Source organism: Podarcis pityusensis (genome assembly GCF_964106645.2).
Source record: "Podarcis pityusensis genome assembly, chromosome: 2".
Lineage (NCBI taxonomy): Eukaryota > Metazoa > Chordata > Lepidosauria > Squamata > Lacertidae > Podarcis > Podarcis pityusensis.
The window spans coordinates 37121328-37149099 of record NC_138029.1 but is presented as its reverse complement, the minus strand read 5'-3'; the positions used below and the strand labels follow the sequence as shown (position 1 = coordinate 37149099).

At 43.3% G+C, this 27772-nt stretch overlaps 1 protein-coding gene across 1 annotated transcript in view; it reads right to left on the bottom strand.

The window, feature by feature from the left end:
• The window catches only part of MGAT5B (alpha-1,6-mannosylglycoprotein 6-beta-N-acetylglucosaminyltransferase B), a 176955-nt gene that overhangs the window by 90067 nt on the left and 59116 nt on the right, over window positions 1-27772 (bottom strand). The window contains exon 3 of the mRNA XM_080993711.1: window positions 18822-18966. Within this exon, the coding sequence (XP_080849837.1) occupies window positions 18822-18966 (145 nt within the window). The remainder of the gene's footprint in view (window positions 1-18821; window positions 18967-27772) is intronic.

Below are 27772 nucleotides of genomic sequence, written 5' to 3'. Positions count from 1 at the left end.
TATTATCTGTAGAATCTAAAGGGTTGGGGCGGGGCAATAATGCAATTCAAAACTCTATTACTCTGCAGCCCTTGCCCTTCCACTGATATGTTCATGGCAGCTGTCCTGAGTGCAGAAGCAGCTGAGTTGCATTCAGAAATGTTTCAAGCCATCTCCCATGTGGCAGATGCATTTTTTTTAGAAAGCATAGTTGTGATTCCAAACGTGTGATCCAAGTGTGTGTTCAGGTTGCTTATGAGACCTCAATGAAAATAATAGGAAATTTTCACTTTTCCTTTGCCTTTTCTGATGCAGTGTCAAATGCTGAATTTTGCCAAGCCAGGGTGACCACGGATGCATCACCAAAAAGGTACATCTGGGGTGTGTGTGTGTGTGTGTGTGTGTGTGTGTGTAAGTTCTATATTTTAAATAATAATTCTATACATCGCACCACAATGGGGAAGACTGTGAGTTCTGTGCCTGCTCAGTTTGCTGTTGATAGGCAATTTCTGGGCCCCTGCATTCTCTTATTATGGGCCCCTCTCCTAAACCTAGACTTGAAAAAGAGACCTGTTCTCTGACAGTTCTTCAAACAAACAACAGTCCTCTGTATTGCCACCCATCCTATTGTTCTGGCCTGTTTCTCTTCACATTTGATACATAAGTATAAGGATTGTATTCAGCCATCTCTAAGCTCCCATCAACAAAAGGATTTTTGCTGTGCAAATGAACCTTCTACCCCTCTCCTTCACCCTCCTAAATCTGATCTGGGGGGCCCATGGTGGAGTAGGGGGTGGAGATTCCTGTTGTGCTAGTGGGAATCCTTGTGCTTGCTTCTGTTAGTGCTACATTTTAGTTGAATAACTTATTACATCTTACAGCAATTGAAATATACAAAAATTAAAAATACAACAGCAATTGCCATTATACACCAAAACCAAACCACCTCCCCAAGAATGGTCATACCACCTCCCCAAGATAATCAAGAATAACCGTTAGCATGATGGTGGTATCAACCAATCCTTTCCCATAAATGTATTAAGAGGAAGGTCTTAAGCTGGACCTTCCTATGGAGAGCTTTCCATAGACCAGGTGGTGGTGGTGCCACAACTGAATTGGCCCTCTTCCCTAGTAAACCTGCTCACAAGTGTCTCCTAGAGAAGGGTCGTGGAGGATGGACTGAGATGTTGATTTTAGGGCTGCCTTTGGCTTCCAGGCAGGTCCACAACAGGAGAGATACTACATCAAAGAGAACAGTCAGGGTCACACACACCCTGTTGCTTTCCCAACACAGGCCATTATGCAGGGAAACCCAAGCAGTGTCAAACAAAAGTAGTGTTCTTTAGAGAACCAGGGTTGGCTAAAGCTCCCAGCTGAGCATACCTTCAGTACAGTGGTGCCTCACAAGACGAAATTAATCCGTTCCACGAGTCTCTTCGTCTTGCGGTTTTTTCGTCTTGCGAAGCACGGCTATTAGCGGCTTAGCGGCTTAGCGGCTATTAACGGCTTAGCGGCTTTAAGAAAAAGGAAACAAACTCGCAAGAACTCGCAAGACGTTTCGTCTTGCGAAGCAAGCCCATAGGGAAATTCGTCTTGCGGAATGACTCAAAAAACGCAAAACCCTTTCGTCTAGCGAGTTTTTCGTCTTGCGAGGCATTCGTCTTGTGGGGCACCACTGTATCAATTCTGGGCCTGCTGAAGTGTAATGTGCAAAACACTCTTAGTGAGAAGGAGAGAGTTGCTGTGTAAAGGACTCAAAGGGATGGTTGGAAGTTGAATCTGGAAGGCCAAAGGCTCCTCATACCTGGCATATGGGACGCAGTGAGCTGTAGTGGGTAAAACGGTGGGACTGAACTTGATCTACATTTGTTTAGGAAGGGGAAGACCTTAGACCAGATGCATGGCAGCCTTCTCTAAAGTGATCACCTCCAGATGTTCTTGGCTACAGTTCCCACCATTCCTGATCCATGGCCACTCTGGCTGGGGCTGGCAAGAATTGTAGTCCAATTTAGGGTACCAGGCTGGGGATGCCTGATACATGAGAAACAGGTTGACAGGGCAATTAGAATGAAATCAAGGTTATGTTGTTGAGACTTTCTATTAAAATGTATTACTTTTGCTACTCCTATTGATGTATCTGAAGGTGAATATTGCAGCAGATCCTGTCTCCCGCAGCATTATGATTGTAAGCCTTTTCTCTTTCTGGATTGTTAAAATACAGGAAAATGTCATTTCAAATGAGCAAAACTTTAGGAGGGCTGTCCTGGGTTAACTCAGCAGGAAAATGTGTCCTGATTTCAGGTCCCTTCTATTTAAGCGTTATGTTTGTTCTTGAACAGATCACTGAACCTGAAGGCTGGAATTTAAAGTACCTCAAATCTCAAGGCTAAAAAAAAAATCCTGCCTCTGGTTTTATGAACCTTCCTGGCTCCAGCTCTTGATTTAAAGGCCACACTCTGGCAGTAACCGATCCACATTCTCCCCCCCCCCCCTTCAAGATGGTTTATGACTCCCAGCATTGGCCCCTCGTGCTACCAAGGGGAGGGGGGACGACTACATATCCTGAACTTTAAAAAAGACACCAATCTATTTAAAATCATGGGGCAAGACTCCACTGGGATATTAGAGCTGTTCCCAGGGAAGATTATGAAAGGTGTAAATTATATCTGGCAAGCAATTAAAGATGCAGTTCTTTGCCCATTTGCCTGGGTGTTAGCCCCATCAAACCCAAAGGGATTTAAAGCTATGTAGAGGGTTTTGCTGTAAATTATTAGTATTATTAACATCCTGCCAGTCCATCAGTTAAGAAACAAATTCAAATAGCATGGGATGCTGCACAACATGGCCCAAGAAAAGGGCCATGAGAAACAACAACCCCAAGCTCTTTAGTGTGAAAGCCCTGCTCATTCTAAAGCTGCATATCCGACCCCTGAGCCGTCTGAAGGCAGTCCTGTATAGTGAAGGGTTTTTTTTTTTAATGTTTAATGTTTTATTATGCTTTTATATGTGTTGGAAGCTGCCCAGAGTGGCTGGGGCAACCCAGTAAGGTGTGTGGGGTATAAATAGTAAAATTTTCATTATGGAATGGGATGTCCCTATTTTTGTCGGAGAAATGTTGGATGCATGCATACTTAAGAGTAAGGCAGCAATTGTACCCCCCCCCTTCCATGTTGAAGGTGTAGGCAATGGCACACCTCTCTGTCACCTTCTGCAAGCAAAGAGGAGTGTGGCCGGTTTGTTCATTTTTACGCAGGTGGGTAATAAACAACCACTAGCAGTAATCAGTGGAAAGCCCTCAAAACAGACTGTTGCAGGGTGCTGACAGCGTTTGATCCAGGTGTGTGTGCAGGGGGAGTGATTCCACAGCAGGAATATAGTGGAAACCACCCAAACAAACCTGCCCCCCACCTTCTGGCCAGGTTGAGCTGACAGGGCCCTGAATGTGGCGGTGAATCTGCTTTTCTGCATCTCCTCAGCCCCTTGTTAGGATTGTTCTGTACACTCCACAAAACCCACTGCTCACATGCCTATTTGAAACATGTTCCTTTTCTTCCACAGGCACAGTGCTAAATGTTTGGCTTTGAGGGATTTGGACAGCTATAGGAAAAGAGGCCAGTCAAACATCTGCAAGAATAAGCTGCTGTGTAGAGCAGCTGGCCACTAGAAGCTCCTTCTTGCAGTGGGGCCACCAGAGGCCTCCAATCTTCTTGCAGTTCAGTCTTCTATTTGTTTTGTTTTTCTCTTCCATTCTTTAAGGGATAATCTCTTGAAAATTATGAGGACTTTGTATTCCGCTGCAAGCCACTTGAACAAGCTAGTTAAGTGGAGATGAACTTTCCTATTAGTATTCTGATGATCAGTGCTAATTCAGATGAAATCAGAATTGGCTTCTGGGGGGACTTTTTAGCTGGAAAATGGGCTATACTTCTAATGAGGCCTAATGGTCAAGATTCCCAGCTGGTACAAAATTGCCACAGCTCAAATAAAAGGCTGTATTTTACTACAGATGGCAATTGGGTCTATTACTCACAGAGAGTTTTTACCAGTTCCATTAACTGTCAGCTGCTCTTTTATCAAAAAGTATTAACTTAGAAATGAGTGTTTGGCTATCACACTCTCAAATGCTCCTTTCATTTCTTCCAAATGAGGACGTTGTGTCCCATTAGCTGTTCCGCAAGAATTTCTGTGAAATGTGCTATGGATGTTTCTGTGGAAACAGACTTCAGAGTTTGAGCCCAAGAAGGCTCATGGAATATTACACTCCCGTAAGCTATATCGGAGTAAGATAATGGCACAGATAGTCTCTGTCGTGCCTCTTTGCATTTTTGTCACATAACTATTGAAAAGTGATATTTTAAGACAAATGACTGAACACAATATAGAGCGAGTTTCAATTTCAGAACCTATTCAGCCCTTTCAAATTGTTTAATGGGGGGCATATGGGGGGAGCAGATAAGGGGGCCACGTAGACAGGGGACATACATGCTTGTTGGAATTTAACCTGATCTTATACCAAGGGCCAAGCTACATGTCATGTTAAGCATATTTTAAAATGAGCACACTTCAGGGCAAATTTCCATTCAGATGGTTGTGGTGGGAAAGACTTAAATCCTGTCCCAGCCATTTCCCCTTCAAAACAACACTGATCAGCTGAACGAAGATGGGGAAACCTGATGCCATGGACCAGCTGGACATAGAGGAATGGTGGGAAGAACCAGCTGGGGAACCCTCATGGGAAGAAAACTCAGAGCCAGTAGTTTGGTGGTGGGATGATGAAGAGTGGTCAGAGATAGAAGAGGGAGACAACCAGGAAAGAGCTTTCTTATAAGAGGGACCAAGTGCGATTTTCTGATATGATTTTCACTCCATACATCTCGTTTAGAAATTAAGTCACACACTTAGTCCAAGAGTATGACTACGGCAAAGAAATCCCTCCCCATAAATCTCTCAGCAGACTTTTGAATATTAAGAGTGGCTGCTTTTAAGCCCCTCTCTACAGATCTGTAGGGAGCTGATTGGCCAGAGAACCAGAGTTTGACAGAAATGTCTCTACAAGCCTCTTTCAGTTCATGGAAGTGTAAAATGTGTGAGGGACAGGAAAGAGTATGTGGCTTTGAGGGTGGGGTTTTTTGGGGTGGGTGGTTAAAAATTGCCTAACATTCTTATTGGGAGGGCTGTGTCCCAGTAGCCCTAGTGGAAAAGCCTCCTTGTTGTGCTGTTGGTGGAGGAACACTTTTGGCACTATGTATAAAATTGTAGAGCTGAAAGGGATGCCACAGGTCATCTAGTCCCAAACCCATGACCCTGGGATTATTGTTCATTGTTCTCTGTTTGTTTTTATGGCATTTTTGTATTTTACATCTTTGTAAGTTGCTTTGAGAATCTTTTACTGGAAAAAGAATAAATTATTATTATTAATGTAATTGTGTGTGTGTGTGAGAGAGAGAGAGAGAGAGAGAGAGAGAGAGAGAGATTTATAACTATACAGTCCCTGTATGTAGGTTGTACTGTGTTTTCCTAATAATCAAATGATACCATGGTATTAAGTAGAGTTCACAGAAATGCTGCCATTGGTGCATTCCCAGTCTGCTAGCACATTTTTCTGGTGCCTCGGTAGGCTACCAGCAGTGAAGTAATAAATGCTGTTTGTTTATATATAAGCTTGTTTTGTGGCAATGGTATAAATTCCACCCAAACGTTCTGGGAGCTTGCCAGCTATTGAAATTAAAGTAAATTACTGTAGGTTCTCTCAAATAATTTTTTCCCTGGGACCTTAAAAACGTTTACCAACAAAAATATAGTACTTTTATTCCTGAGCATCAATATTGATTTTCCCTTTATTATTTTTAGATTTATATTTCTGTGTCTTGATTAAGATTCAGCTCACACTGCAGTTTATAATAGACTGACTACAGTATTTATCATCCTTCAAAAACTCCCTGTAAGATATATCTTTCCCCAAGGCAGCTCATTTTCAGTATGAGGTGACTGGGAGTTGACTCTTTTTTATATATCTTTTTTTTAAAAAAAAAGTGCACACATTAATTTAATTCCCCATTCCCCCTGCTTTGTCTCTTGTCTCCAATTTTGCCACTCTGGCTTAGTTATAGCATGTTTATCTCTTTACCGGATGCTGTATCTTTATTGCCTCTTACAAAATGGGCATTACTAAAAGATGAATCTCTTTCTGCTCTGTGCATTGTCTCCACAGCACAAACTCTAAATACATTCTCAGTGTAATCTGGTATTCTTAGCAGCTCGCTGTCAAAAGCAGTGACTTCAATGTGTGACAAATACAAATGGTAGAAAATAGGTATTTTTAAAGACAGAATGTGAGGGATGTGTTGGAATTGAACTATTATAAAGTATCATTCATTCATGGGTCTCAAATGTCTCTTTATATAAGGTGCATCAATTGCCTTCTTAACCAGGCAGTGAAGAGTGATTTCAAAGCAGCGTTTGATGTTGCTTCTAGTTCAGCTCTTGTCAGGTGACACAAGAGAGCCAGTAGGCATCTATCTGGTAGAAACTGCTCTGGCTGCTGAGTCTGAGCAACTTGTTCCTTGAGTTGATTTCAGTGTCCATACTTGCCTGCCTGTCCACCTGTTGCTTGTTTTTTCTCTCTAGACAAAGTCATTCCTACTACAGTGGTACCGCGGGTTAAGTACTTAATTCGTTCCGGGGGTCTGTTCTTAACCTGAAACTGTTCTTAACCTGAAGCACCACTTTAGCTAATGGGGCCTCCCGCTGCCGCCGTGCTGCCAGAGCAAGATTTTTGTTCTCATCCTGAAGCAAAGTTCTTAACCCGAGGTACTATTTCTGGGTTAGCAGAATCTGTAACCTGAAGCGTATGTAACCTGAAGCGTATGTAACCCGAGGTACCACTGTATTATTCTCTGTAGGGAGCTTTCTGGATGGAAAGTACTCTTCTCACAATTAATTGAAGCACATAACAAGCTGGACAGAAGTCCACACACGTCACATGCACCATGAATATTTTTTAACTTTTCTTGTAAGGGTGGGGCCTGAATTTGAGACACTCTTGGCATGGCTATAGGACTTGAGGCCCTCCCTCCCATGACGTATAATTCTTTTTATTCAAAAAATGAACTCCTGTTCACGTGGAGGAAGCCTAAAAGGCCATTCACTGTTAATAACTCATTCTCAAATTGCCCCCCTTAAGAATCAAATTGCTCCCTGGTGGGACGTGTGCCCCACGTTGGGAACTGTGGGTCTAGACCATCAGGGATTGGGAACCTCTGACCTTTCAGATGTTCTTGGACCAAAACCTCTCATCATCCTTGACCATTGACCATTCTCCAGTGAGAACTGGAGTCTATCACCAGCTGGAAGACCACAGCTTCAGCATTCCTGGTTTAGAGATGTGAAGGTCTGGGGGGAAACCAGAAAATGTGGAGTGGGGACCCCCCCCCATTCTTCTGCAACCCCCATCCTCATTTTTCTGGTTTTCTCTCAGGCCTTCTCATCTCTATTCCCAAATGCCAGGAATTCTGTAACCTTATCTTTGTAAAAGCTTCTCCAGCACAGAAACAACCACGAATAAGCTTAACTCTCCTATTTCACATAAGAGGCACATTTAAAAAGAAGAAGTCGCCTTCCATTTATTTTCCTTCCAGAATAACCAGCCATAGGAAAAACTAGCCCAAGTCTGGCACACTTGTCCCTCCCTCCCATCTCCCCCGGCATACTTTGCTCTCAGCATTTCTGGATGTGCAGGAAACTCCCTGTGCCACGGCTTTCATCTGTAAATGGTCTGAGATAGTATGACAACCCTTGGCTCCAAATGTCCGCAGTCAACAGTTTGCCACCAAATGTTAATGCAGAGAGAAGCTTCCCAGGATAAATGGACCCTCCAATGCATCAAAATTTAGTGCCAGAAAAGAACAAAGGGGAAGAATTGCTGAGGAATTAGCTCTCAGGGAAAAGGAAGGAAGGAAGGAAGGAAGGGGAGAGAAAGTGAGGTTTAGTGGGAAATTAAGGAACCATCATAAGTATGAAAAAACGACAATCCCACAATAATTTTCAAGATAAAGCCCCAAATTATTTTTAACATGAAACATTAATAGTGCATCTCGTAAAAACTGTTGTGGATCAATGAACTGAGATTTGGCCTTACCCAGAGGTTTCTCAGGGAAGAACTCAATGTACTGTTAAGGAGATCTTTCTGTCAGCACGAGCATTTCAGCTTGCCAGACAGAACAATTTCCCCTCTTCTCCACCTGGGTTCCCCCAATGCATGCAGAGCCAATTTTTTTGGGGGGGGGGGCATGCAGGAGGAGGAGGAGGAGACACAAACAAACCCTGTTGTGCTAGTGAAAAAATCCTTATGCGGGCTTCCACTAGCAGAACATTTATTGAATCTGGCCACTGAAAACTTGCACCGTTATCAGGCCTACTGCTCCATGTTGTTATGCTTTGGGAGGGTTTGGGAGAGTTTGGGAGGGTAGGCTGTATGCCTGATCCCCCTTCTGATTCCTGGATCCAGTACGGATTCAATTTCTGGAATAGCCAGGCTAGTTTTTGATGTGGTAATGGCCCTTTAAGTATGGGACACTAAGGTAACAAAGTGGCTCTGTGCCAGAGGGCAAATAGGTGGGGGGGGGGGGGCTCCCTCAACTCACTGATAGAAAGACAAAGGGCAGAGTTGAGTTATGTGAGCTAGAAGAAGTAGGTTGGGAAGCCAGGGTGACAGAACCATGCCCAAGTCCTGTTTGAATCCAAGGCTGTGACTATGGGAGAAATAAGACACCCCCCCCCCTTGGGGTGTAGATGCTGTGAACTGTCTCTCCTAGGTTCAGGTTATATATGTGTGTGTAAATACACCATATATCATAAAGACACCACAGCCTCTGCTGTCCCTCATTCTGAAGGAAATTGAACCCTGGCTAAGCATCTGGAACCCTCGGAATCTTGCACCGCTCAGAGATTGAGGTGGCATGCTGCAATATGTAAAGTGGAAATAGAAGCAATATGTTTGGAGGGATGTTTGGAGATTTTTATATGTGAGGATTTATGCATATACTTTTGCATCGTGTGCATGATTGATGAATAATGTTCAGATGCTGTGAAGTATAACCTACTTTGGGACATAATCTAGGCTGGGAATCAATAATGTCAGTGCAGTTACATGGAAGCAGAAAATCTCTATGTGGCTCCAGTCCACCCATCAATTAAACTATATGGTACTTGACTTAAAACTCTTGAATACAATTCACTTTAACTTTTAACACTACAAAGGGAAGTTCCACACTTAAACATCTCATTCATGGAGACTCATCGGCTCCTGAGATGTGTACTCATGGGAGAATGGCACTTCATATGCCACAGCAAAATCACACATTCATTCTTCTGTCATACTGATATTAATTGCTGTGTGGGGGAAATAAAATAGGAAGCAGTCATGATCCTAATATAAGGTGTGTGGTTTATGTGACCAACATAAAAACAGGCAACAGACATGGGACAACTGGTGTGTGGATGAGCCCTAAGTGACTATAATGTGTATCAAAGCAACATCATAATCTCTGATAACCACCTAGAATAGCCAAATTTGGTTAACAGTTTGGGAATCAAATAAGGCTGGACTCAAAGAACTTCTCAGGTACAGAGAAGTATATTACTTTGTCATTTAAAAAAATAAAACAAAATAACAGCAACAGACTACAGTGGTACCTTGGGTTAAGTACTTAATTCATTCCGGAGGTCCATTCTTAACCTGAAACTGTTCTTAACCTGAAGCACCACTTTAGCTAATGGGGCCTCCTGCTGCCGGAGCACGATTTCTGTTCTCATCCTGAACCAAAGATCTTAACCCGAGGTACTATTTCTGGGTTAGCGGAGTCTGTAAGCTGAAGCATATGTAACCTGAAGCGTATGTAACCCAAGGTACCACTGTAATAGAGACCTGTGCTCAGAGCTTTCAAGGAGCTGCGGAACCTTGAAAGAGGCCAGTGACAACAAAAGCTTCTCTCCCATTGCAAATTACATCTGTGGGGGCCCCCATTCTGCACTGGAACTATAGTGGGGGCTAAGAAGTAAATCCCCCTTCCTTCATATGTCATGGTTCATCCCCCTGCCCTGAAATGCCTCCATACGTTTTACAAAAAACCCCACACAATTACTAATTCTCCCATGAACATGGCAAGCACAGGATCGCCACTTTCCCTTTTATATGCAGCTCTTCTCCTGTGTCTGTCCTGCAGAAATTAAACAAGTGAACTAAGCATTATTCTTCACTTTATCTCCATGCCAAGAAAAGCTTCCCTTGCAATTTTATGCTGTTAAAGGCACAGGACCAAGGAAACAATGTGGCGGCTCTCGCCACGCACCAACAGATGCATCTATTTGGGAATCTTTGGCGGGGCCAAACTCTAGCACTGTCGGCAGCCTCTGAAGTCATTGTAGTCCGCTGCCAACTACCCCTGACATCCTGTCGCGATTTCAGCATGGATAATGAATGAACCGGGACATGCTGTCTCTACTCTAGCTCCCTCTCCTCATTTTGATGCAACAGCAGCCATTCTTCACCACTCACTGGCCCAGAAGCCCCTGCTGTGCTCTGTTGCTGCTGCTGTCTGGGGATCGCTGTTATGTTTCCACCCAGGAAGAAGTAGCTGCACCTGAGCAAAGTGATGGATTGCCCAGGCACTCTACGGAACACCTAGAGGTTCCATTCTCATTCTTCTTCATGAAGGGGTGTAGAAAGCGAGCTGTTCTAATTTGATTTGGGATCTGTGTTTAAGTAGCAGAGACTTCTTCAAAAAAAAACAATTTGGATAAAAGTGGTGCTGCAGATGGTGTGTTCCAGGAGCCCCAAACAAGAAAACAACATGCCAGTACTATTAATTAGAAACCTCAAATGAGGTTTGCCTTGAAATTAACACCTTTTTATTGCATCTGCTTGCACCTAAACATCTGAAGAATTAAAAAGTGCTTGCCAGTCTCAGTTCTCCTGGTTCTGGAGAACGGGAGAGGTGAAAGAGAAGTTAAATCACAGCAAGGATGGCGTATGTCATACATATGCACACACACACACACACACACACACACAGGGCAAAGCTGTCCTATTTATGTCCCACATACCCCCTCCAAATAACTATATACCATGGGTGAGGGTAAGCTCAGATCACCCAGCCTACCAAGAAAACAGCAATACAGTGGTACCTCGAGTCAAGAACTTAATTCGTTCTGGAGGTCCGTTCTTAACCTAAAACTGTTCTTAACCTGAAGCACCACTTTAGCTAATGAGGCCTCCTGCTGCCGCCGCACCGCCACGTGGTTTCTGTTCTCATCCTGAAGCAAAGTTCTTAACCCGAGGTACTATTTCTGGGTTAGTGGAGTCTGTAACCTGAAGCATCTGTAACCTGAAGCGCCTGTAACCCGAGATACCACTGTATTCTCCTACACACTGAAAGAGCAAACGAGCTCGACTGGCAAAGCCTAGAAAAGACCTGAACATTCCTCCATCTAGTCCTGAAGCGGAGATCAGTTCCAAGCCACTGCAACTCCAAGTCACTAGGATGCCTTGACCAGAAACTCAAAGCAGGAACTAGGTATGAATTCAATTCAGGATAGTAGCTTAGCACCACCTGGCAATTATTGTCCCTGGAAACCTGGCACTCTGTGCAATGGCAGAGCTCTGGTTCTGGGAATCAGAAGGCTGGGTTCATGACCCCTCTCTCCCTGGTCATGAACCAGTTGTCTGCAGGAGTTTGACACTTTGCCCCACCCTCTTTTACATGGGTTAATGCACATTGGGACTTCCTCTAGGTTTTTCTTGGTATTTGCCACCAGCCACTTATATCCTATCCCCCCCCCCACTCCAAAGGCAGAGAGTCCCTCCTAATGGCTTAAGAGGGTACACTGTGGGTGGGTTCTCCTCTTCCTTTCGGAATGGAGTCATTCCAACTTCCCAGTCCCCACTTCTGCTCTGACCAGCAATGTTTACAGAGCGCAGGTGGGGGATGTGGTGCCATCCAGTGATGATTGAACTGCAGCTCCCATCGTTCCTGACCGACAGCCATCCTCACTATGGCCTTTTATAGAACATGTAGGCACTCAGGGTTGCTCTTGCTTTTTAATTGCATCATAGCAGACTAGGATGTTTGCCAATGAAGTACCTTAAACACAGAAAGAGGAATGCATTGGCAGAACAAGCAATTTAGACAAAAGGAACTACAAGAGAATTTGACTATTCCACTTTGGCTCAAGCATTACATTAATTTGCAGAGCTGGTCCTAAGACTTAATTACTGGGCTAAAAAGACAGGGTGCTTCTCTCTTGACATTAAAGGACATTGACAGCATTTCCTTAGGATGGGCAGTGTCTGACACAAAGCCCCATCATGGGAAGACTGCCTTCTCTCTCTCTCTCTCTCTCTCTCTCTCTCTCTCTCTCTCTCTCTCTCTCTGTTCAGAGCTGGAATGTTTCCTATAGGAAGGCACAAGGGCTTAGCTATTTGCCAATTTGGGATCAACACTGCCAAGACTGGGCATTAATTACCAAGGGCAGATGAGAGAGGAGAACAGGGAGAACTATCTGTCCAAACAGATATTCCTTTAGCTATCACCACTTAACTGAGCATTGTTCAGGTGAGCAGAAAGATGCATCCTGTGCTGAAGGCACTTCCCTAGAGCACTCCTGGCCTAGAATTAAGCAGCCTGCTCTTGGGGAATCAAGGGGTCAGTTCTTCTTCTTTTCTTATAAGTAACTAGTGTAACTGCATGTATCCCAAGCAGTACAGTGGTACCTCGGGTTACATACACTTCAGGTTACATACGCTTCAGGTTACGGACTCTGCTAACCCAGAAATATTACCTCAGGTTAAGAACTTTGCTTCAGGATGAGAACAGAAATCGTGCTCCGGCGATGCGGCGGCAGCAGGATGCCCCATTAGCTAAAGTGGTGCTTCAGGTTAAGAACAGTTTCAGGTTAAGAACGGGCCTCCGGAACGAATTAAGTACTTAACCCAAGGTACCACTGTTTTAGAAACACTAAGCAGCCATTTTGTCTAGGCAGCACAGACATGGCCTTTCTCTCCTGCAGCAGGGTTCAATTAAGCTAACTTAAGCCACTGGCGGAGGAAGAGGAATGGGGGGGCGCACTGCCCCCGGCAGCATGATCCCAGTGGGGTGCCATCGCGGCTGCCCCTCCCACCCGCTCTGGGTGCCACGCCCCCAGGATGCATGCCACGCCCTCAGGACACGCTCCAGCCCCACCCCCACTGCTCTCCACCCCCCGGTGCCGGAGCATGAAGCTCCGCCACTGAAGGGAGCACTGTGGTAGCAGGTGCAGTGGTTTCTGCTCTGGTGACAATACATTCCTACTTGTTATTACATCGTGATGGGCATAATAGGCCACGAATGCAACTGTCAAATTCCCACTCAGTCAAGAAGCTCTCTGGGTGACCTTGGTCCAGTCAACGTCTTCTAACCTAACCTACTTTACAGGGTTGAAGTAAGGATAAAATGGGGAGGGGGGGCAGCATATTTGAATGAGAAACTACCTAATTCAGACGTCTCAAACCAATATGTGAACTGAAACACAGCCACCTTTTCATTTCAGATTTTAGGATGCAGTTCTCAAACAAAACCATTGTGTTCAAAAAAAGGTGTTTATCAGGGGAAAGTGTGCACATAACTGCATATATTGGTGAAGATAATATACAAAAATATTAGGGTACGTTCAGTGCTTTTCTTCTAGAAAAATAGGTGCTGGTACTCACCATGAAGTTGTTACAGTAAGTGCCACACTTTTAAACAACAACAAAAAGAGGTGCTGGTACTGCGTACCCTTCCCGCCCCTCCAATTCATCTTTATTGGTTTTTAACAATAGAAATGCTTTCTTAACGTAAAATCACAGTATAAAGTTTCAGTTTCAGTTTCAGTTATATACCAGCGATAGAAGACCTTCATGTAGTTTTCTTTACCCTTGAGTACCCCCCCGGGGGGGGGGGAGCACTGGCTACATTAGTCACAACTATATACCACAGTGTGCTTCTTCAGAGAAATTCACACTAAATTGCTGCTGAATTTTCATGGTGAGCTTTTTTAAAAAGAACTGAGGATTGCTGCAGAAACATGGAGAAATGAATTTAAGATTGGAAAAATGAGAAACTGAGGAAAACCAAAGTTGGCATATTCGTCTCTCCTTACCCTGAGCTCCAGTTATCTAGGATAAAAAGGTAACAAAGAAAACAAAGACATCCAAGTTCTGGGACAAGTGCCAAATTCAGTGAAACTATTTGTCAGAAGAGACCTGAAGAATACCCTGGATTCCTTATGCACTTTGCAGTCTCTTCATCATACAGGTGTATCCATAGCATGTAGTTAAGGAGCTGCTCTCCCTAGATAGTCATCATAGGCAGCAGACTAGATCCCACTGGATCCTGAACCCATGACTTGGGAATATCAAGCAGCTGTTCTTACACATTCACATGCCATCCTTTCACACAAACAGCATTTGGGAGTAAGCTTTGTTGTCTGCCATTTCTTTTTCTGATGTTCTTGGCTGTTTCAATGTTTTATATATTGATTTTTGCTGTTTAAACGTGGTCATGGATTTTAATTAATTTTATTTGACTGGCTCGGCACCCCACTTTCAGACACCCAACTGAAAAGCAGTATAGAAATTTCGCAAACAAGCATCCGTGCACCCACTCGAGCAGTTGATCAATAAACTGAAAATCCTGCCAACAGCATCCAGCCCCATCTGTTTCTAGGCCTTGCGCCCTAATAGTCCCTTACATCCTTGAGAATTTTAAAAATGTTCATAGCTGTTCTGTAATGCCTTCGTAACAAAGCAAACAGCTAGGGAGATCTTGTTTCAAATCAGCTGAAAACCATTTAACTAATAAATCCAGAGGTTTCAAATGCCTGCATTTACTTCAAGATTATTATTGTTACTATTTGGTCAAGTGCATCTGAGTTTAGAGATGGAGATAAACACCCTATTTTCCCACAAATCTACGTGATCTGTGAATTTGAATGTGCCACTTCATTTGTCTCTCTACCACTGTATAAAAGGGTAAAGGGACCCCTGACCATTAGGTCCAGTTGTGGCCAACTCTAGGGTTGTGGTGTTCATCTTGCTTTATTGGCCGAGGGAGCCGGTGTACAGCTTCTGGGTCATATGGCCAGCATGACTATGCTGCTTCTGGCGAACCAGAGCAGTGCACAGAAACGCTGTTTACCTTCCCGCTTGAGCGGTACCTATTTACTGTAATTCTTGCTCTATAAGACTCACTTTTTCCCTCCTAAAAAGTAAGGGGAAATGTGTGTGCGTCTTATGGAGCGAATGTAGGCTGCGCAGCTATCCCAGAAGCCAGAACAGCAAGAGGGATTGCTGCTTTCACTGCGCAGCGATCCTTCTTGCTGTTCTGGCTTCTGAGATTCAGAATATTTTTTTCTTGTTTTCCTCCTCCCAAAACTAGGTGCATCTTGTGGTCTGGTGCGTCTTCTAGAGCGAAAAATATGGTATCTACTCGCATTTTGACATGCTTTCGAACTGCTAGGTTGGCAGGACCTGGGACTGAGCAACGGGAGGTCACCCCGTCGCGGGGATTTGAACTGCTGACCTTCTGATCGGCAAGTCCTAGGCTCTGTGGTTTAACCCACAGCGCCACCTGCATCCCCCTACCACTGTATGAAGTGCCCTAAATGATTATCCAGAGCTAGCTTTGACTTCTCATATAGATAACTCACTTAACCCATTTACAGGTCATAACATTTCTGGTGGCCTGAATGTCTGTTTCCCTTTCAAAGATTAGAAGAAGAAAAAAATCATGCCAGGGAGTGTTGGTGCTGGCTTGCACTCATGACTGAGAAGGCTGACGTCACATGCACAGCGCCCTGATATCACACAACATCATGACGTCACAAGCACGACATCGTGACGTCCAACACGTGATGTTGCATGACATTGTGAGATTGCTGCTGGATATTGAGGGGGCTGAGCCCCTCCTTAAAACTTTGGGGGTCTAAAGTTCCTCTGCCCCCAGAGCTGGCGCCCCTGCCAAGGAGACCTTTGATCTAGGGGCCAACAAGCTTTCAGATGGAGAAAAGTGTGGCTGGTGGGGTGAGGAGGAGGAGAAGGAGGAGAGTTTGCCAAAGCAAACCTGCAGTCAACTGAATACTCTGCCACCCAGTTATTTGCTACTAACTTAATCAAAGCTTAACTTCAAAGCAGATTGCTGCTGCATTATAGAGGAAATTGGCAGCTCTCTCTTTCAAAAGCAGGCTTGGACCATTGAACTGGAATGAAGCCAAAGACCAGGGGCTTATTAAGTCCTTTGCTTCTTATTGGGGCTTAGAAGAAGTAATGGTGTGCAGATATCTCTCTGTACTACAACCCCTGCAGGGAAAAGAAAATAAGATAATTGGGAAGGAGCAAGACTGGGCACCACCATCGATTTCAGCTGCATAGTCCAGATAAAAAGCGGCTTAGCACCTTTGGAGCTCTCAATGGTGCTGTATTGTATCATACAGCAACGCAATTTTCAGCACTTTCCCTATGTGTGTGTGTGTGTGTGTGTGTGTGTGCTACAACCAAAATGCATTAACTTCATAAAACCTTCTCATACGTTATTGATGTCCAATATCTGCTAAATATTCAATGTCTCAACGCCTGAAGTCAATTTTGACTTCCAATATTTGATAGACTATGCATGCTATTTAATATCTATTTGATGATTGATTGTATTAATATTTGACCTTCAGTCATTCCTAACCTATATTCTATAGCCGACAGCAAGAGCATTTGATATTCTGCATGTAATATGCACATTCAGGAGCAATTCCATACACTTTTACCAGGGAATGATTCCAGTGGGGTTTACGTCTTATTAGACTTGCACAGGATTGTGTTGTCATCCTGGCTGGTTTGAGTTATTCCAGAGTGAGGCTTGAAGAGCTACAAAAACCTGCAAAATCTGTTTCACCTGAGACCTTGGGAAGACAGGAAATTAGCATGAGTATCACCTCGAAGTCTCTGAAAGCCTATTCAGAGGCAGTTTTAGGGTAGCATGGCCAGTTCAGCAGTACCAGGTACCAGAGCTGCAGGGGGCGCTGCAACAACGATATAGAGTGGAGCATAAGAGACAGGGGGTGCCATATTTTAGCATTTCACAGGATAAAATTTGAGAGCCCAGAGTCTGCCACTGGCCTGTTGACCTCCCACCTGGAAAGGTTTTTGCTTCATTTAAATTCCAGTGAAATTGAGTATGACAGGATAGTTGTGAAAAAAGAAAGACCCATTAATTTTATTGAGGTCACTTCAGCCCAACTAACTTTCTTCAGATTGGAGCCACTGTTTGTTCACAGCCTAAGTAAGCAAGGGAAATTTATTGTCTGAATACACAAAATACTTTGAAGTGGATAATGAGCGAGAAAGAGAGGGGAGGGAGATTGTTTGTTTGTTTGTTACTAGATGATTGTGGTGTTAATTACTTTGGATATTAACTTTGTTCCATGACAGTGCCCAACTTTTTTGTTCTTTAAAAAATGTTGTTTCCATTGTTAACAATTGCACAGTCATCAGAAACTAACCATGCACACTCTCAAGAGCTAGATCAAGTTGAAATCAAATTAAAAGCTCTACATTTCAAAACACGCAGTCAATCCATCATACAAATTAACTGACGTTGTTAGCCTTAGTAAAAACTGAATTGCACTTCCAGTCATTATTTTAAAACCAATCATTTATGTGGAGGTAATTAGTTATTTTATGGTGCCTACAGAATTTCTGATTCCATTCCTTATGGAGATGCTGTTTGATAGTAACTTATTAAAGGGTATTTACCTCCCTACCCACACAGTCCGCAGCTGATTCTTGGATCAGATTCTCCCGGATAAATAATTTATTTAACTGGATTGCTCAAGATCAAGCCTGTGATTGAAGCTCAAAACCCTCCACTCTCTAATACTAAATGGCAATAGGAAAAACCCACAATTGAAAACCTAGTGCTATTGAAGAGAGTTGCCCACTGGAGAAATAGACCTTACAATTAACATTAATGATACAGTAGCTGTTGCACCACTCATCAGTGCTCTTGGCCCTTCTCCATCACTTGTAGGGAGCAATACTGAAACCTTGCTTGCTAAGCAGGGTGGACCATTAACTATGAAAGTAATGTCCGGTTCTCCAGTTAAAAAATAGCAACCCATCTAATGATTTAAGCAAGGGACAGGGAATCGATGGTCTTCCAGGTGTTATTGGCCTCTAGCCAGCAGTGTGCAGTCAGTGGACTAGAGGGACTAGGTTAATCCCCTAAATGTTTCGCTGGCACCTCTTTCTCAAAGCCTGGAAAGCTTCTGCCTGGCTTAGAGAGGGAGGCACAATGCTCCCGTGAGTCCAGAAGCCCTCCTGCCTCCTTCCCAAAGCTCAGGAAGCTTCTGTCCGGTTTAAGGAGGGAGGTGAGATGTTCACTTTTGTGACCCTCCCTGCCCCACTGCATCACCCTCACAAGCAGGCGGCTCTGGCCCTAACTGTTCTCCTTCGAAAAAATTCACCACATGCCACTGCCTTCAGCTCCCATTAGCCCCAACAAGAACAGCCAACAGTAAGAGACTGTGGAAGTTGTAGCCCAAGAACGCCAGTAGGGCCACAAGTTGACCACTCCTGAATTAAGCTATATTCCTGAACCCATAATATGCCATCAGAATCAAAGAGCTGAGGAATCGGAGCATGCAGCAGCTGGAGTAATCAGTCCATATGAACTCCATATGCAGATCTGGGTCTCACCCACTTCTTGGATCCAGGAAAAGAGGAACCTGTATCAATGAATGCTTCAGGCCAATGTTTCATATCTACTGGTACTACTAACCTGTCCATAGGGAAATGTGTCTCCTCGCCTTTCCGGAAGTCCGTGCTATTCTCCAGCCTGGCTAGCACATCCATCCTCTTCACCATCATCTCCAGCATGTCACTCATCTTCCGCAGCACCCCTCTGGACTCCAGAGCACCCATCACTGCAGCCAAATAAAAAAGCAAGAGGAAAGGTAAGCACAGTCTGCAGTGGTCCTCAGGAGGCAGCAGAAAAGCATTCAGACAGGTGTGTGAAGTTGAAAGGCAACAATTGATTTTATAGTGGGGTGTGCAGCAGGGGTGGGGTGTGCAGTATTGCTTGAATAATGTAATACTTTCCAGCAGGCTGCATCCAGCTAAGTGACACTTTTGTGCACTTGGGGTGTGCGTGGTCCAAATGAATACAGTGGTACCTCGGGTTACAGATGCTTCAGGTTACAGATTCTGCTAACCCAGAAATAGTACCTTGGGTTAAGAACTTTGCTTCTGGACGAGAACAGAAATCGTGCGGTACCTCAGGTTAAGAACAGTTTCAGGTTAAGAACAGGCCTCCAGAACGAATTAAGTTCTTAACCCAAGGTACCACTGTAAAAAATCCCTGTTCATGTTGATTAACTTCAACAGGTTTACTCTGAGTATGTCTAGTGCTGTATATAATATTGTATATTTATTATATTATATTATATTATATTATATTATATTATATTATATTATATTTTCACAACATAAATAATATAAATGATTCAGTATATCTAACATTTAGGCTGCAATCCCAGTGTATATGCACCTGGGTGTAAGTCCCATTGAATTCCCTGGGAGTTACCTCTGAGTAAACATGCTCTGGAGTGCATTATAGAGGTTATCAGCTTCCATCACATAATGTGTCTGTACTAAGAGCCTTTAGCACAATGGTTGAATATCAGTGCCTATTAACTCAAGAGTGGGTTTGGAGTAAATGCACTGATACACTCAGGCACTACATTGCATGAATATAAGGTGTCATCTGCCATGTTTTATGCTGACCCTGCTTTTTTTAAAAAATGCTGACCCTACCATTTTATGCTGACTCTACCATTTTTTAAAAAACAAAACCCTGCCCTTTAAACACTGGGGTGACCTGGTGAGTCACCCTGAAGCTACACCTATTGCCTTTTATTTTCTCTCTTTTGGTAATGCACAAGAGACCTTATGATGAGGTTAGAGGGCAGAGAATTAGTTCCTATTGCATAATGCTAATACTCATTAAACTTATCATTCCACTCTCATAGACTCCTTTTAAAGAAGGTACAACACATTTTCATTTACACAGCAGCAGGGGTTAGAGCCTGCTGAGATGCAAACTGACACAGTTATGTAACACATATTTTGTAGCACAAAACACAGATCCGCAACCAGAAGCTGAATTTCTGGATGTCCCAGACAAGCAAAGCAAACAATCACCAAGTTACAATTGTCTTGGAGTACGAATACAATGGCAAGAAAGTATATCGTGGATTTTGATGTATTTTAATGTGTCGATTGCACTTGAAATGTACTTGCTCTGGTGTGAACCACACTGGAGTAATCAAACAGTGGTATAAGAATATCATTGGATTTGTGTCTTTCCTCCATGAAGCACAGCAACCCTACCGGTAAGAATCTTGGCTACCCTATCATAAATACTTATGGAATCATTCAGCTAAACCTTCTTGCTAACTATTTTGATTCATGCAGAAGGCAATTCTCTACAAAGCTGAACTCCACTCACCAGGGATAACAGCCCTGTTTTTGTTTACATTGTCACTTTTCCTGGGTCGAGAGGTTTTGCTAGGGTTGCCAACTTATTTGTGAGCTCTGCTCCAGTGCCTTTAAGAGCAGCCTGATGTGCAAAAATTAAGCAGGTGACTTTCCCCTATCACTTTATAAGCAAGCAAATGGGGTGGGCGGAATTCACCTCCTTAATTTCTGTATTTCCACCTGCTCCTAAAAGGCACTGTTGCTCCCCCATATGGAATCAGGATGCCACACACCACAACATGAAACACAATTAACTATTTAACTGCCAGATTCCATTTCATTCTTCCGTGAAGGTATCCTGCCTCACTACCTAGTCCTTTCCACTCTGGCTTCAAGCCTTGGGTTTGCTAAAAAAATGGTTCCTTGTTCTGCCTTGCCAAAGCACCTTAGAGATGTGCTGAGGAAGCTCTGACAGCTTCAGCATCACATACCTTGGCAGTAAACCTCATGAGGAGCCAGCAGCTCTAGCACTGGTAAGATGTAAGAAATTTCGTTTTAGGTAGACCTCTTATCATTCAGATGCCTCAGGGGTGTGTATACCATCAGAAGAAGAAGAGGAGTTTGGATTTGATATCCTGCTTTATCACTACCCTAAGGAGTCTCAAAGCGGCTAACAATCTCATTTCCCTTCCTCCCCCACAACAAACACTCTGTGAGGTGAGTGGGGCTGAGACACTTCAGAGAAGTGTGTCTAGCCCAAGGTCACCCAGCAGCTGCATGTGGAGGAGCGGAGACGCGAACCCGGTTCCCCAGATTACGAGACTACTGCTCTTAACCACTACACCACACTGGTAGATTTTTCTCTCTCTATCCCTCCACACTGCTTGATGTGACCTAATTATCTGGAAGCTAAATAAAGTGAAGCAGGCCAAATTCAAACCAAATGAAGCCCTCATTGATAGTACAAAGGAGATAAAAACAACTCTCTTTTCAGGACGAACCAGAACAAGTGAGCCAAAACAAAGAAGAAAAAAATATGACTAGGTCTCAATAGGTGTTGGGGAAAGGAAGCTCTAAATGCTGCCCAGAAGGGGATCTAGACAACTTAAACAGATGTGGTCATGCAGCTAAACTTTTCTTAGTTTCAAGAGCCAGGTTTCCCCTTCTTTGCTCCCCTGCTCATGCTACCCCAAGAAGCAAAACAAACACCTCCCTCTGCTGTTCAAAACTCAGCTCCTCAAATGCTTAAGCAAATCATAAGTGGAAGTGAATTCTCAGGGCAGCCATTCACATAAGCAGCCGCCAGATCCCTCGAGGACTTCTCCATACATAGTTTTTATTTGCATCTTGCCTTGAGCAATCCCAAACGTTCATGAGCAGCAAAATGGTACTGAATGCACCACAATCCAGTACGGAATAAAATAAAGTTTGCCAAAAGCTTGCAATCAAAATGAAACAGGGAAAGTAGAAGGGAGCGAGCAAGAAGAAAAGTGGAAGGATGGAATTATTCGAAAAAGAAATGTGTACCTAATAATAAAAAACAAATCAAACAAGCCATATAGTTCAGTGTTCTTCAACAGATATTTTGGACTCCCAACTTTCACCAGCCTCAGCCAGCTTCGCCAATGATCTGGGATAATGGAAACTGCATCTAGAGAACTAAGTTTGAAGAATACTGCTATGGGATATATATAATAGCATTTGATACAGAGTTTACTTGGGGTGCATGCGCGTTGTTTTTTAAATGAACAGAAGCTCTCTGGCCAAAATCAGCAACTGAAGCTTTTGCAATTGGTCTGTCCCTCTGCAAGAGAACACCTGCCTTTTACAGGCATAGGGCTGCTGTCCATTAAAATTGTGGAAACCCTAATCAAAACCCATCCCTGTTTAGAAAAGGGATATCTGGCTATTTAAGACACAACAGTCCTCCGGGAACTGCTTCACTGAAATGAAATATAATAATAATAATAATAATAATAATAATAATAATAATAATAATAATAATTTATTTATACCCCACCCATCTGGCTGAGTTTCCCCAGCCACTCTGGGAGGCTCTCAATCGTGTGTGTTAAAAACAATACAGCATTAAATATTAAAAACTTCCCTAAACAGGGATGCCTTCAGATGTCTTTTAAAAGTAAGCTGCTTATTTCCTTGACATCTGATGGGAGTGCGCCACTATCGAGAAGGCCCTCTGTCTGGTTCCCTGTAAGCTCACTTCTCGCAATGAGGGAACTGCCAGAAGGCCCTCGGCACTGGATCTCAGTGTCTGGGCTGAACGATGGGGGTGAAGACGCTCCTTCAGGTATACAGGACCGAGGCCATTTAGGGCTTTAAAGGTCAGCACCAACACTTTGAATTGTGCTTGGAAATGTACTGGAAGCCAATGCAGATCTCTCAGGACCGGTGTTATGTGGTCCCAGTGGCCACTCCCAGTCACCAGTCTAGCTGCTGCATTCTGGATTAATTGCAGTTTCCGGGCCACCTTCAAAGAGTTGCATACAATTAATGAAGTAAAAGAAGAGAGGTGTGAAAATCAACCCACTTTACACCCTGGCCTCAATATGCTACATATACGACAGTGCTTCCAGAGGCGAATTTAGGGCAGCATGACTGGTTCTGCTGCACTGGGCGCTGAGCCTAGGGAGCACCACAGGGCGCCACAGCTATGATGTAGTGAATTGAGCAGGACAGAAGTTGAGAGGTGGGTAGTGGGCTCTGAATTTTGGCTTCCGACAGGATACTGCTGAAATAAGAAAGACCCAAGTCTACCCCTGGTGCTCCCAACCAAGTATGTTCTATTTCCTTTCATATGGAATCTGTTCATAGGGATGGAGGAGAAATATAACTCAATTCACAGTTAAAGTCAAGTATCTTCTGCCACAAGGACTGGGGACTGGTGGCCCTCCAGATGTTGTTAGACTCCAACGCCTATCAGCCCTGGCCAGCATGGCCAATGACCAGGGGTGCTAGGAGTCCTACAACCAAGGATTCCTTGTCTCTGTTCTCACACATATTTTCATACCAAACATCATTTTGACGCCTCGCTTCCTATTAGGGTTGGGGAGGTGTACACCATCCAGCAATGTTACATGCTACGGCAAAAAAACACAACCTTCATTTTGAACATATGGAAACTTATAGGGAGTCGCTCACACCCAACCAGATTGCTGTCCCAAGTGGTTTGGTATCTAGTCAATACGTAGGTCACAAAATGTGCCTTACAGGCAATGCACAGCCTGCAGGCCGCATGCTGCCCACCTCTGCCATAAATCAGCTTTGAGATGGAGGATTTCTCATATTCTCTAACTTCAAGGTTAATCAGAGCAGTTTCATTTGCTGGGAAAGACAAGCAACCGCCAATCCTCAGAGACTTGCATGGAGAACAGGCCACGACGTTGTGCTTATGTGGGCTTTAATATATTGTATTTCCAGTATATATACAACACAAACCCATTACCAGTAGAACTTCCCCAAGGGACACTAGCAACTTGCAGCTCTCAGCATTGCAAAGACCTGCTCCAGGCTATGTCCTTGTTCATACATCATTTGTAAAATCACACATTCACTTTCTGCTCCAGACTCTCTTTAGCTGGCATATGGCAGTGATGTATGATGCAGAAGTGACACCATTAAATTATCTGAATCCCAGGTAGAACTTTTTGTATGTTATATAAACAATAACTGCTGAAAGAAATGAACACGGTGGTTGGAACTGCACAAAATACGCACTCTCAATAGCAAAATAATTCACTCCATGCCAGGCATGTACTTGCATATACAAACACTACATTTCTCAGATGAGGTCAAGGCGCAGAGGTGGTGGTGGGAGGCAGGAGCAATGGCGGATGGCTGCAGAAGAAAGCATTATTACATTCATATTTCACCTTTACTCCAAGGAGCTCAAGCTGTTGTACATCGGTGTTCTTCAACCTTGCGTCCCTAGGTGTTGTTGGACTGCAACTCCCATCCATCTCCAGTCAGCTTAGTCAATGGTAAGGGATGATAGGAGTTGTAGTCCAACAACATCTGAGGACCCACGGTTGAAGGACATGAGTATACATAGTTCTCCATGCTCAACCATACCCCTTTTATGCTTATGACAAGCTTGTAAGGTAGACTATGTTCTTATTCTCTCAGAGGTAATCACTGGTCCAAGGTCACCCAGTGAGCTTCTTGCAATCTGAACCGGGTCCAACACCACACTACACTACTCTGAACACTGCACTGCATCTACACCTCACCTCTTCTCTCCTTACCTGCTCACCTGCTCCTACCCTAAACCCTTGTGGAATAGGATCCAGGGCAGAGTCCACCTGTCCTGTCCACCTCCATGAATGCAAGCAGCTCTCTTTACTCCATAGAGATTTTTAGAGCCATATCAAACCCATAAATGCAAGTATTCCATGATCAGATTGATACAACAAACTTATCAATTCTATAGCAGCTATAATTTGGGGGTAGTTATATGGTAGCTAATTAGATTCATAATATGTGACACCTATATCATTGCCCTGATTAAATTGGGACATCCTGTTTTGGGGGGGTACCGTGCGCTCAGCACAGCACCCCCAAACACACAAGATTGCAACCTCACATGGGTCCCATGACTTGTGCAGGAGCGCAGCCGGGAAGATGCATGTCCCAGCTTTTGGCTTCAACATATTGGAGGGTGTGTTATATAAAGAGGCAGTTGCCTGTAGCCTTCAAATGAAAAACCCAACCAAGAATCAAGTCAGGACTTCAATTCATGGGTGTGCTCTCATTCATTGCAGTGACTGGAAGAGGGAAGGCCAGTTCCCCACTGGCCCTTAAAGGAAAAAGAAGAGACCACCACCCCTTGTAGTTACTGTGCAAGTCAAACCTGAGCCATTTAAATCATTGACATTAAAAACAGATACCAGAGCTATCCTTGGAGAGCTTTTTGGAGACAGAGAGAGGCTGAGTCCTTGCCTCCTTTGCAGAGCATGGAGCAAAGCATTTCATCCTGTTCTCAAAGCAATGAAGTAATTAGATACACTAACATCACTGCCCACAGGATACTCCTAGAGATTGGGGGGGGGGGGATATGCTTGGGCTGCTTCTCGTTGCAATTGCACCCAACCCAACGCTTCCAAATTTGCTTTGTGCATTGGAACACAACTCTCAATCAGATGTCACGCTTCTTCAGATTTTGCAAAGAACTTTTGGTGTGCAAAAAGTGTGCAAAACATTGTAAACGTTGTACAAAAGATGACAACAAAATGTGCATCTTATGGATGTAAGTCAGACAGTGAGTCGCAAACAGAGGATTGTGGCTGGATGCATTTAAAAGTGTGTGTTTATGTAAAAATGTGTAGAAAATGTACACAATGGGACAGGACAGGACAGAATAGCATGCAACAGGATGGAGCACACCTATGATCAAAAGGTGATGGAGTTGAGAAGGGCCTTAGCTCAATGGCAGAGCATTTGCTTTGCATAAAGAAGGTCCCGGGTTCAGTCCTCACATCTCCAGGTAAGAGTGAGAGTGACCCTTGCCTGATACCCTGGGAAGCCACTGCCAGTCAGTGTAGACAATTCTGGAGCTAGGTGGATCCTGGACCAATAGGTCTGACTCAATTCCTTTTTTTTTTTCTTTAATGATATTTATTGAAAAATTTTTAGAATTACAAAAGAGAACAAAGCAGAAAAAGAGAAAGAAAAAACAAAGAAAAAACAAACCACACCAAACAATACAAATTCAAAGAACAAAAATACACCACAAACACTCAAAAACAAATCCATCATTCTCAAATCCTCAACTGTCATTACCTTCTTTCTTTGACCTCCTCCTCCTCCCTTTTTTTTGTATCCTAGTTGTTAATTGTCGCAGCAAATCCTTTCCATATTTCATAATATTCTATCATTACATTACCTTAATCTATTTTAATCTTATCTTACTATAAAGAACCTTAAAGCTTAAAACTTAAATCTTTTTTTTTTTTTAAATCATATTTATTAAAGTTTCCAAAAATATACAAAGAAAAGAAAAAAAAAAAAAAAGATATTTAAAAACCTTACTTTCATTGCCTACTTTTTGGGACTCCCCCCCTCCCCCCCCCGACTGTATTCCCCTTTCCTTAATTTGGTTCTACAAGCTCTCACTCCCAATTTGAAACTTAATTTGTTTAACCCACTATCCAAAATTGAATTGTACAAATCTTACCACCGTCCCACATCATTAACAAGAAAAGAAAAAAGATTTTCCCCAAGATCCACCCCAGTTCCTTCCACGAGTTCCCTTTTTTTTTCGAACACATCCAATCAAAATAAATGACATGCATAAATTATACAAAGAAATAGAAAATATGAGATATAGAAAAATTCAAAAGATGGTTACACAGCCTTTGGATTCCAAATCTCCCCCCCCCCCCTTCCTCGGTTTGAATTCCCCATGTCCATCAGTCTATACATTGTCAGCTTGGAAGTCTCAATTCATAACCAAATTTCTCCCCGATTCCATCTTGCCGGTTTTCTTTTAATTTATTAATTTTAATAATATTTAACTTCAAGTGTCCAATCTAACAAAAGCCTTTAATTTCCTTGATCTTTGCCACTCCTCCCGTTGTTCTTTCCGTGTCGTAATCAGTCCTTTGTTCTTCTTATTCCTCATTTTCTCAGGTTTCTTGTCCTGTTCAGCTGCTAAAACTTTCTAATTCAGAAATCTGGTATCTCTACAGAGGTTTGTTATTCAGGAACAAAAACTTACGTCCAGTCCCTTCCTTTCTTCAATAGAAAGTTCTATTGTCTCCTTTAATGTAAATACCTCTGTAGACAAAATACTATTTCAGTTTTGCAGCTTTCCCAGAAGATAACAAGTCCTGTGCGAATCCCAGAGTATTTTTCCACTTACGACCGTTCTTGTAGTGTCCCGAAACCCCTCTAGGGGGATTGTAATAACTTTGTATCCTCTAATCCAAAAGTCAAATTGTTGCTTATTTTCCAACAGTTTATATCCATATTATAGCAAATTGTAACAAAATTAACCAGCAAAGTCCTCATAAACAAAGTCCTCTTTATATTCTCCAGCTTTGACAGCTACTTTGACAGCTGTCAAAGTCTCCGTCTCTCTTCACCAGGCTCCGCGAATCGCCCCGGTTCCCGGGGGGGGGGTTGCATTTTTCTTCTCACCCTCCACTCTTCTCCTCCAGCACAGTTCTTATAATTTCCCATCGTGAAATTAATGATTTTTATCAGAAGTATACTTCCCTTTGGACCTTGGTTACCCAG